Source organism: Cynocephalus volans, chromosome 8 (genome assembly GCF_027409185.1).
Source record: "Cynocephalus volans isolate mCynVol1 chromosome 8, mCynVol1.pri, whole genome shotgun sequence".
NCBI lineage: Eukaryota > Metazoa > Chordata > Mammalia > Dermoptera > Cynocephalidae > Cynocephalus > Cynocephalus volans.
In genome coordinates this window covers 156,058,373-156,069,775 of record NC_084467.1, presented here as the reverse complement: position 1 = coordinate 156,069,775, position 11,403 = coordinate 156,058,373, and the positions used below count along the sequence as shown (strand labels likewise).

The 11,403-nt window shown below is 52.3% G+C and overlaps 1 protein-coding gene across 1 annotated transcript; it reads left to right on the top strand.

The window, feature by feature from the left end:
- The first annotated feature begins 532 nt into the window (after positions 1 to 532).
- LOC134384703 (insulin-like growth factor-binding protein 5) lies at positions 533 to 3,740 on the top strand. Its single transcript, XM_063106398.1, has 4 exons — positions 533 to 895; positions 1,238 to 1,467; positions 2,103 to 2,222; positions 3,395 to 3,740. The coding sequence occupies exons 1-4, from the start codon at positions 877 to 879 to the stop codon at positions 3,524 to 3,526; spliced, it is 501 nt and encodes a 166-aa protein (XP_062962468.1). The 5' UTR covers positions 533 to 876; the 3' UTR covers positions 3,527 to 3,740.
- Positions 3,741 to 11,403: the final 7,663 nt, after the last annotated feature.

The following is an 11,403-nucleotide window of genomic DNA, read 5'->3' as shown; positions in this document are numbered from 1 at the left end:
GAGAGTGAAATGGATGGAGAATGAATTTTCTTTCATCCCATTTTAATTATTTGGGGTCACCCAAAGCCTTGTTTCCTTTTTTGGAGTATTTGAAAAGAGGGTGTGAAGGCAGGGCCTCCTGCCCGTGCCCAACCCCTGCACCTGGTCTCACTGTGGGGCACCCTGCCCACACCCTGCCCGCCTAGGAACAGCAATCTAAGGTCTCCCCACTCTGGATCTACTGAGACTGGGGTGAGAGGGAGTCAAAGAGCTGAGAGAAGAAAGGAGACCCAGAGATGGGAGACCATGAGATAAAAATTCAGTGAAAATCTGTGGCCTGGAAAAAGGCTGGATGGGTGGAATTAAGAGATCAACAAATACATGAACAAAATCCCACTTCTCTAAAGGTCAAAAGTCAGCTAAGTATAGACTGTCACCAATCACTCCTATACATAACTGCTCCGGCCCCACCCAGCTGTTGGCCGCTCCCAGACTGGAGCTGAGTAATGTTCCAGCCGCCAAGGGCCCCGAGCACGGTGCCAGCTCTGGGTCGGAGCAGGGAGCAAGGCCTCCAGAACCCACTGGCCCCCTCGCCGCTCCCCTCCAGGCCCCACATTTCTGGCTCTCCCGTCTCCCAGGTCCCCTCTTCCTGCTCTTCATGATGGTCCCCACCACCCTGCTGCTCCAGACCCCAAGACCCCCTTACCCTTGGTTCCCCAGATCCAAATATATCTCAACTCCCCACCACCACCGCCAGCAGTTCTGAAAGTGCCAAGACCTCACAAGGAGCACAGACCTGGCCTTTCTTGTCACACCCTGGCTGTGCCCTATCTTCCGCTGCCGGTTCAATTCTCCAGGTTGCATTCTTAGGTCTCAGCCCCACCTGCAGCCACCACCATGCACTCGGCCTTCCCTGGTGAGCAAGCCCCTTGCCACAGCCTTCCATGGGCCACTAATGTCTTCTCCCTCCTGACAAACGTCCCCTCCTATAGCAGCATGACTTTTTCATGATTCTCCTGCTCCTCAAAGTCTTCTACCTGCCCTCGCTCTCCCTGATCCAGTCATGACAGGAACTTGCCACCACTTGCATCGTGTTGACGCTTCCTCCCTGGTTCTTATTCCCGCTTGGCTCAGTCTGGTGAGCTCCGGGAGGCAGAGACCCTTCTGCTGCAGCCTTTGTGACTCCCCTCAGCTCACACCTGCCAGGCCTGGGCCCCTGTGCCCACCGGGGCTCACCAGCCTCTGCTCCTCCCTGCAGAGAGAGACTCTCAGGAGCAAGAGGAGCCGACCACCTCCGAGATGGCCGAGGAGACCTACCCACCCAAGGTGTTCCGCCCCAAGCACACCCGCATCTCTGAGCTGAAGGCCGAGGCAGTGAAGAAAGACCGCAGAAAGAAGCTGACCCAGTCCAAGTTCGTGGGGGGCGCCGAGAACAGCGCCCACCCCCGGGTCATCACTGTGCCTGAGATGAGACAGGAATCTGAGCAGGTGAGTCTCGGGGCTTCGCTTCCCATCTCTCTCCCTCTGCCATGCCCCGAATTTGACCCTTCCCTGCATCTAAATGGGCTTTCCTGGCAGCAGGAGATGCTTAGGCTAGACCCAGCAAAGGGCCTGCCACTTCCCACAGTGGCTCAATCTAGGATTCGGGAGGACAATTTTCAGAGCTTACATGTATCAGGATCTAGGGCTTGTCCAAGAAGAGTGGGAATAGACATAAGTGCTCATTCAAGGAAAGTGATTGCCTGCCAGCCCAGCGACCACTGCCAGGAGTGAACCCCCAGAGCTGCGTCCAGTCCTGAGCAGAAGCTGGACATTCTCCTAGAGCATCCAGAGACAGCCACCTCTGGATGTTATCACTCGGCAGAATAGAAAGGCTGAGGGTGGGTGATCTGCAAGACCAAAGGGAGAATACGGTTCTGGAACTGGCCAAATGCAGGCTTTGTACACTCCCAGGGCATGTGGCAGGTGGGAGAGAGGAAAGGTCCTTGGCAGCAGCTGATTAGAACCAAAGGTGGTGACTTTCCTCCAGAGACCCTTCGGCCCCACCCCCTGGGCCACGTGTTTGCACATCTGGGGGTCTCCACTTGGTCCTGCTCAGCCTCTCATCCCACCTGTCCTCACAGGGCCCCTGCCGCAGACACATGGAAGCTTCCCTGCAGGAGCTCAAAGCCAGCCCCCGCATGGTGCCCTGTGCCGTGTACCTGCCCAACTGTGACCGCAAAGGATTCTACAAGAGAAAGCAGGTACATCCCTGCTCCTTGCTCCTACAGTGGCACCTACCAGGATACCTCGGGCAGGTGCCTAAGAGTTCTACCATTCAGTATTTAGTGTTTCTCAAACCTCCACTATCCATTCACATGCCACAAGTATGATTTTCCCTGTTATCTCCTAGGCTATAATCTACTTAACTTTTCATGGGCTCACCTTATCTGCTTGAATTCATTGAAACAGGAAACTTTATAATACTTATCACATCACGTGCTGTATGTGCTCTTACATTCTTTAATGATTACACACATGCGCACGTGCACACGCACACGCACACACACACGACTTTAAAACATATTTTCTCCATGTATCACCTGATGTCATTTCATGTTCTTTCACAGCCAGGCTGCACTTTGGGCAGCTCTACTTTCTCAGCTTCTTGAAGTGGTACAGATTACCTATGGCGATGGTTCTCAAATGTCCGTGGGCATCCGAGGAACAACCTGGAGGGCTCATTAAAGCGCTGGCTGCTGGGCCCCTCCCCCAGGGTTTCTGATTAGTGGGTCTGGGGTGGACTCTGAGGATTTTGTGTTTCTAACAAGCTCCCAGGTGACCCTGATGCTTACTAAATGCCACCCCTAAGGTAAGTCAGGTTAAGAACCAGACCACCTTGAGGCAAATCTTGGCTCTGCCACTTAGGAGCTGTGTCCCCTAAATTGCTCATTATTTAATGTCTCTGGGCCTCCCGTTCCTCATATAAAATGGAGACTAACAGTAACCTACCTCACACGAGTATGAGGAGATGATTAATCTTTGTAAAGCCCTTAGTACCTGCTATGTAGTGAGTGTTAAGTAGTGACTGGCACGTGGTAAAGCTGCACAAATGTCACCTATTATCATTTTATTATTATTATTATCATCATCATCAAAACATGTAACTCTCTTGAGAATCCCTGGAAAATACCAGGTTGGAAGACCCTGATTGGATAACATTAAAAAGAGATTGTAGGAGCCAGCAAAGGGTAGGTTGCCTAAATTAGCATCTTTCCCTGGGTCCTCCATGAAATGCAGATACCAGAACCCCAAGGGTGGGTGTAGCCCCCCAGCTCTCTGGGGATGAGTCTGACTCAGGGAGGGGAGGGGGTAGGACGGGCAGGTGCAGAGCCTCCGGGGACGGTCCTCACTGCCCCTTGCTCTACCCACCTAGTGCAAGCCTTCCCGTGGCCGCAAGCGTGGCATCTGCTGGTGCGTGGACAAGTACGGGATGAAGCTTCCAGGCATGGAGTACGTCGACGGCGACTTCCAGTGTCACACTTTCGACAGCAGCAACGTTGAGTGATGCGTCCCCTCCCCAGCCCTCCCTCGTCCTTCCCACCCCAGCCCCAACCAGCCAGCGCCTCCCTCCACCCCAGGACGCCACTCATTCATCTCATGTAGGGGAAATATACATATATTTATATCCATTTGAGGAAACTGAGGACCTCGGAATCTCTAGCAAGGGCTCAGCATTGAAAATGGCAACAACAGAGATGCAAAAAGCTAAGAAGACCCCTTTTTTCGAATGGTTTTCTTTTTGAGGCAGGTTGAATGAACAGAGAAAGGAAGAGAAAGGAAGAAAGTGTTTGTGCAGACGAGAGGGAAAGGAGAGCAGAGTTACGGACAGGAAGGGACGAACGTGAGCAAGAGGGAAAGGACACCATTCCCCTTTGCATCCAGTCCTGGCCTGGGGGTGGACAGAGGTGGGGGCACTAGAGGGCGGGGCCTGAGAGGTGGCATTGATGACACCCTTGGAGTTTTCCCAGTTTGGACTGGCCAGGGGGAGAAAAGAAAAGACACGATGTGCTGGTGCCTGGCCCGGACCGGCCTCCTCCCCCAGTCAGCTGCCCTCGCCCTTCCTCTCCTCTTCCCCTGGCCAGTGTTGCCTCTTCCCAAAACTTATAAAAACTAAAATGCATTCCGTTTCTCTGCAAACAAAACGAATTTATAATTGAGTAATATTAAATAGATAGGTTTTCCTAAGCAGACACACACACATTGAATGTGTGTGCATATTTCAGTCCCCATGCAGACTTCTGGAAATCAATATGCACCCCCATATTGGAAAGCCTTGTTCCTCCTGGGTGACTAAAAAAAACATGTGGTTTTGACCCCTCATTTCCTTCCATTTGCAACTAGTGCAGCAGCCTCAGTGGAGGAGGATAGGATGAAAAAAAAAAGTGGGCTTGTATTTATCTACAAGGCTCCCTATAGTCATATATAGGCATATAAATCTATTATCTTTTTTTTTTCTTTCTTTCTTCCTTCCTTTTTTCCTAAGGTTTGCATTAACTTTTCAAAGTAGTTCCTATGGGGGCATTAAGGAGCTTCCCCATTCTGGAAAAACCAGGAAAACCCGTATTCTCCTAAGACAACCCGTACTGTCAGTTTTGCTGGCTGCTAGGCAGGGGTTTCCCGTGAGCAGCAAGCGCCACTCTGTGGGGCATAGTGTTGGGTTTTAATGATTTCCCACGCGTGTTCTCTGTGCCCACCAAGCCAGGAGGATGCTCACATGCAGTGGGGTGCACACCATGCTCCCCAGTACATCCCATCTGAGGCTTCAGACCCCCAGGAAGTGACTGTCTTTAGACTCCACACCAAGCAAGCCTACAGGTCCAAGTTTGACCCACTGGCTCTGCCCCAGACTTTGCATTTCCTCTGGATAGAACCTGTATCTTGAAAGCCTCTCTCAGTCTCCACACTGGCTCAGCAGGAGAGAGACTGAAATGAGAGATGGCAAAGAGGGAGATGGTGGTGACAAGGCTCACTTGTGGGAACACAGGCCAGAGAGGGCTGGAGGAGCAGGGCCTGACTGTCCCACTGCAGCCTTGGAGCGGAGCAGCAGAGAGTGGGAAGAGCCGATCGAGCCTTCCTTGGCTTCCCCACCTCATGAGCCCTCTGGGATTCAGGAGGGAAGAGAGAGGAAAATGGGGAACAGGCTGTAAGATGGAGCTTAATCGAGGACGTGGAGCCATGGCAGGCGATCTTAGGTGGGTTCTAGACTTTAGAATCTGGATGAGAACGAGGACCGGTAGAGACTGGCCCTGCTTTTGAAGGGACAAGACTGTGTGCTCAGATGGGACACCTTCAGCCTGCAGGAGGGACGGAGGCCAGAGTCTCACGAGCTGTTGTCTGTTCTGGCCAGTCCGCCCTTCCTCCCTGAGGTGGAGGGTGGAAGAAAGGCCCAGGGCAGCCAGGGAGTGGATACTTCAGGGGTGTTGTCATTTGGCAGCCAGATTCTGAACCAAGGAAAATCCCATTCTCCACTGACTTCCTCAAAAAATGGGCAGCCTTGGAACTATCCCCTAAAGCTGAAGACAGCCTGCCAGCAAGGGGGCTTGGACACTGGCCAAGGGGCCTCTTTCTTGCTGTGGACACACTCCCTCCACTCTTTCCTGATGGCATGGCACAGGGGGGACCACCTCCAACACCGAACTTGGGGCAACAAAGAGGGACAGCGGAGAAGCAAACAAATTTCAAGTAAGAGAGAACTTACAGCTTTGGAGTGTGGGGTGTCTCCTACTCCCCCGGACAGGACAGTTGGTTGGGGACGGGAAAGGCGGCCAGTCTCCAAGGGGGATGGCAGCCATGGGGACTTTGACCTGCCCTGTCAGTGCACCCATCTCTCTGCACAACTGTCCCAAGCCCAACTCAGATTTCTCTATGTCTTAAGCCAGTATCCTAAACCTTTTCCACGTCACTCTTCTTTCTGCCCTTTCTTTGTTTGGATCTTGAGCAGTTATCTAACAGGGATCTGCCAAGTGGATACTGGGGTGCCATTCCCCCTAAGAAAAGACTGAGCCAGGAACTGCATACTCCCCCCACCCCACCCAGGCCTGGACTTGATCCTTGGGAGGGGCTCCCCCCCTGCACTGTTTGCAGACTTTGAACAGACCTCTGCCCCTTACGCTGGCTCTTCACTGTCAGCCAGCCATAAGGTGGGGGATCGTGGCCAGGATAAAGTCCGCCAGACTCTTCAGGCTTCCAGATTCATGCCTATTAACGCAAACCTGTGAGTCTTCACTGCTTGCAGGGGGTGCCTCTGGGCAGCTGGCTACTACCTAGAGGAAGCTGGACCTCCATGGACAGATGGAACTATACTTCCTAAATGGGAGCTCTGGCTGAGCTCATGGTGGGGAGACCACAGGAAGGAGTCACTGAAGGAAGGTGCACCCTCTTCCCCTTGACAGGTGGGAGGAAAGGCAGGTTTGGAATGGTGCAAGCATGTTAAGTTCTCGGCAGGGTCTCCCTGCCCCAGGCTGGCCTTTGGCTAACTATCGGCTCACCCAGAGGCCTTAGACTCCGGGTTATCTGTGGCCCCAGGTTTGAGTGTGGCCCACCTGCCCCACGGAAGGTCATTTCCCGTCCCCTTTTGACTCATGCCTCACTCCAGCAGTGGAGAGGACACCTCCGTCTTCCCCCACTGCTACCTGGTCATTGAGGGAGGCCTAGCCAGGTTTCATCCCCTTCCCCCAGCCTGCCCTGATGCCAGGTAAAGCAGGGTACCTGGGAAGGAAAAGACTGGGAAGTTTCTCTGACAGCCAGGCCCAGACAGACAGGCCTGGAGACATGTAGCCCCCAGGCGGGGGAGGCAGGTAGACACAGGAGGCCCAGCGAGGCCCTGTGTGGTCACGCCTCTCCCTTGCCCCATGTCCTCGGTGCCGCTCTGTGGTCTCCACGGCAACCCCGCAGGGACAACCTCCTCTGAGGAGGTGGGTCTCAGCCACCGCCCTCACACTCCCACCACCACCTTGCTCGGTAGGGACAGGGCTGCCACGGCAACCACCAAGCCCCCCTCGAGGTGGAGCAGGACCCCTCTCCATCCATCAACTCAGAACCCCCTAGAATGGGAGCTTCAGAGAGGAGTGGGCCAAGGAGAAGAGACTCTCTAGTCTCCAAAAGGAATTTTTTGGCTTCCAAGAAAAAGGAGGCTGAGTTTTAAAAAGCGTTGGGACAAGGGAATGGGGGTTTTCCCAACCAGCAACCTGAGCGTTGTACTGTCTTTGTTTTTAAAACCACTAAAGTGCAAGAATTATTTTGTGCCGTTTCTCCACTTTCTTTTTTCCTTTAGGGTTTGTTTTCTTTTTAAAAATCATACTTTCGTGGTTTTCTAATGGAGTATATAGTTTAGCCATTTCACAGACTCTGGCCTCTTCTCCTTAAATCCATTTGAATGGGGAGAGGGCAAGTGAAGAGGATCACAGGAAAGGGGCCCCTGCCACCATGCGCCCACTCAGCCCCCTTCTCTGTCCCTGGTCACCAGCCTGAGTCCCATCTCCACCACCGTCCGTCCCACAGTGGCCCTCACGGATAGCACAGTTGTCAGACAAGATTCCCTCAGATTCCGAGTTGCCTACCGGTTGTTTGGTTTTTTGTGTTTTTAAAGAGCAATAACCACAGCACATATTCCTGTAGTTCTTTATAGTTTTATATGCATACATACCGTAGCTCTATTCTCTACTCTTTTGTGTTTTGACTTTTAAAAATAAATAAATGCTCATAGTCTTTACTGGTAAAAAGGATGGTAAAATAAACCAACAAAACCAGTGTGTGGGGGGAAAAAAAAAAAAAACAGAAAAAACTATCACCTGAATGCGGAAGAGCTCGGCTCCTGTTTAGCATTTTGTACTTAAGAAAATAAACAAACAAACAAAAACAGAGGATCTCACGTTTTATTAAAAAGTGAAGATTGCTGTACACTATTTATTCATCGTGTGATTTATGTTACTCCTTGATCTTTGTCTTTTGTCATGACAAAGCATTTATTTAATAAAGTTATGCATTCAGTTAGCCTGCGTCAGCTTCCTCTGAGGGCTCAGGGAAGGTAGGCGCAGGGAAAGGTGGACACCCAGGGTCTCCTTGGTCCACAACCCAGGGGCTGTCCCCTCCAGAGGGGACCCCTTGCATGGAGGCCAGTGACCTCACAGACCAGCCCTCCTGCCAGAACGCAAGTGTCCCTTCATCCATTTGGAAGCCATGGCAGGGCTGGCTAGTTAGCTCAGTTGGTTAGAGTGTGGTCAGCCACCAAAAAAAAAAAAAAAAGAAAGAAAAAGGAAGCCACTGCAGACAGATGACTGGGACAACCTAACTTCTCGGTGCCTTCCCTTCCTCTTCATCTCCCCCTCACTTTCAGATCAGACTCACGCCCACTGGATCACTGCAGCTCTTTCCACACCCACCCCTTTGCCATGCCTTGTCCTTCACACAGGATGTCTCAGTCACAGGCCACTTTCTAAACACAGGTCCAATCATGCCCATCCTCTGCCCAGATTCCTTCCCTTGGCTCATGAGAGCTTTCAGTCCAATGTTCAAATCCCTCAGCAAGACACCCAAGGTCCTTCTGGATGGGCTACTCTCTGGCTTCCTCTTTAGCTACTCACCTACCTGCTTGCGCTCTTGACCACGCATACCCTCAGCCACATGCAGGCCTCCAAGCTCTTTGCGCAGGTCAGGGCTAAAGCTTTGCATGTGCTGGTCTCTCTGTCTGACCCCCCCACACTCGCACGCACACACGCACACACATGTGTGCACACGGCCCCCAATCCTTTCCTCCAATTCCTACTTCCTCCTTACAACTCTGCCTTCACTCCCTACGCTGAGGCACCTCCCTGACCCTAGAAGTAGGTGCTCCTCCTAGCTGTCCCACAGCACCTGCTGGAGGGTGTCCCTCGGTCACATCCTTCACACCAGTAGTGAGTTAAGGCTGTTTCCTCTGCTAGAATGTCAGCCCTTCTGGACCAGAATATTTTTCATCTTTCTACTCTAACACCCTAACCCTGAGCCTAGGATGCAGGGAGCACTACATTTCAGCAGCACTTACTGTATGACAGAAATGATTTTATATTTTCAAAGCAACTCTTTAAGATATAAATCATCCCAATATTTAAAGATGAAGTAAAGGAGGTTCACGGAGGTTGGAGACATGTCCAAGGTCACATAACCTGTAAGTAGTAGGGTTCAGTTCCCATTCTAAGGCAGTCTCACCTCCAGGCGCATGCTCGTAACCATCACATCACATGTAGCTATATTCAGGATTCGGCGACTACAGCAGGATTCTCCACATCCAGAGGGCATAAGAAAAGGACCAGCCCTATGCAACTTGCACAGTCACACAGAGCCCGTGCTTGGCTAAATGCTCTGCTGCCGTTGTTTTGAGATTCTTAATTTCTGAACAAGGGGTTCCATGTTTTCATTTTGCTCTGGGCCCTACAAATTAAGTCACCAGTCCTACATAAGAATCACACAGGAGGCATATTTCAATGAAGATTCCCCATGCCCCTTATCAAGCTTCTAATTCAGGGGGCCTGGGATAGGATCAGTGAAGCCACAATTTTAACCAGCATCCCCAGGTGACTCATTCTGGACTGTTGGGACCACCTTTGAAGAAACAGTGGACTCTCAGAGGCCCAGGGTAAGCTCAGCTGCAATTCTCCGAGCTGCCATATACTGGCAGTATAGCCCCAGCGGTTGTCAATGGCCAGGCTTGAACTTGAGTTACTTCCAGAAGGCGAGAGACCTGCTTGACATCGTCCAGATCCCTGCACAGCCAACCGGCCCTCTTCCTACACGGATGCAATTCTGCTCTCCCTCAGCAAAGCTTTCCAGGTCGCACCGAACACCACAGCTAGTGTGGTTTCTGTAGCTGCAGCCACTGCAGGGGTGCTGCTCGCACACCCACAAAAACCACCTCTTCAGAGGGTTTAGGGTAGAGAGCACTATGGGCAAGGGACATGGAAACTAGCAGGGGGTGTGGTGTCCCCAGGCACCCACTGCAAAATGTTACAGAAAGGACTCAAGGAAATTGGCAATCTTGGGCCATGGGGGCCGGCAGAGGGCTGACCCAGCAATGGCCCCAGTATAAGCCCTCCCCTTTTACAGAGCCTTATAGTTTTCAAAGCACCTTCATATCTGTAGACTCACATTGATACCATCCTGTTGTTTGGGGCTGAAATCATGCCTTTTGGACAGATGAGGAAAACTGAGGCTCAGAGAAGGTGAATAACCTGGCCCCAGGGCAATGAAATAGTAAGTAGTGGGACCAGATCAAAACCCAGGTGTTCTGACTCCAGCATTCTTCTCACCTCATTCCTGGCCCAGAATCACCTGGGAACCTTTTAAAAAATACCCTGCCCGAGCTCCACCCTCAGACCAATTGGATCAGAATCTGTGAGGGTGGGGCCCGGGCATCGGTATTTTTTTAAGCACCAGTCGATCCAAACGTTTGCCAAGGTTGAGAACCAGTGTGCTTCCCAGGAGAGCCAGCATGGGCTGCCCCACCCTGGGGCAGAAGCCGAGGGGAGTGGGCAGAGGATAGCAGGAGCACCCTTCAGCTGGATGGGAGAAAATCAGACCCCACCAAGGGACTGCTGACCTGCGGGGCACAGGTCCAACCGTGCCCTGAGCGCTCCAGGCTGTGTGCAGGCATCCCGTGCTGCTTCCACCACAGGGGGGCAGTAGGACGCAGAGTTGAGCAGCTCCCAAGCTGTGCCCGGGGGGTGGTGGAGTTCGGGCACCTCTGGGGACCTTTCCCTCATCTGTAGAGGGGAACTAATAATAGTGCCTCTTTCGTGGACTTATGGGGATTAATAGAATTCATCTACTTCCCGGGCAGCTGTACTCTGGCCTTAGACTGGAGCAGCTACACACTCCTTCCTGGCAGGGGTCTATCTGTTCCTGGGAATCCGGTTTTCTTGCACTCCAAGAAAGCTCATCTCACACCTGGTAAAGGCCCCAAGTGTCCCTCTGCCTCTGAAGACTTGCTAGAGGTAAGATGGGGGATGGGAGAAGCCACCAGAGAGGGCCCTCCTCTATGGCCAGTAGGGTCAGACTGCACATGACACAGGACAGGAGAGCAACACAGAAACTCAGGCTGTCATGTGCTGGGAGGGGAAGGGGGACAGCGGGCCTTAAAAGGCTGAGCATTCCTCCTCCCACCCCCTGTGGCCCACTACAGAGCAGGGGGCAGCCCCCTGGAATTCATTAGGGGTTCAGGGGCAACAGAACAGTGTAGAGCTCCGATGGAGAACTCTGCCTAAGAAACAGGGCCGGCATTCTGTGCCTGTTTCCACGGTCCCTCAGCCTGCATTTCTTTATATACATACAGTTTTTTGTATTCAGCTGACACTCACTGTCTGGGGGCCAAACAGTTATTAGGGTCCCCCTCAGAGAGCAGTGCCTGAA

Coding starts and splice junctions, on each gene's coding strand:
- LOC134384703 (XM_063106398.1), top strand. Junction 1,468..2,102: donor TGAGACAGGAATCTGAGCAG/GTGAGTCTCGGG, acceptor CTGTCCTCACAG/GGCCCCTGCCGCAGACACAT. Junction 2,223..3,394: donor GATTCTACAAGAGAAAGCAG/GTACATCCCTGC, acceptor CTACCCACCTAG/TGCAAGCCTTCCCGTGGCCG.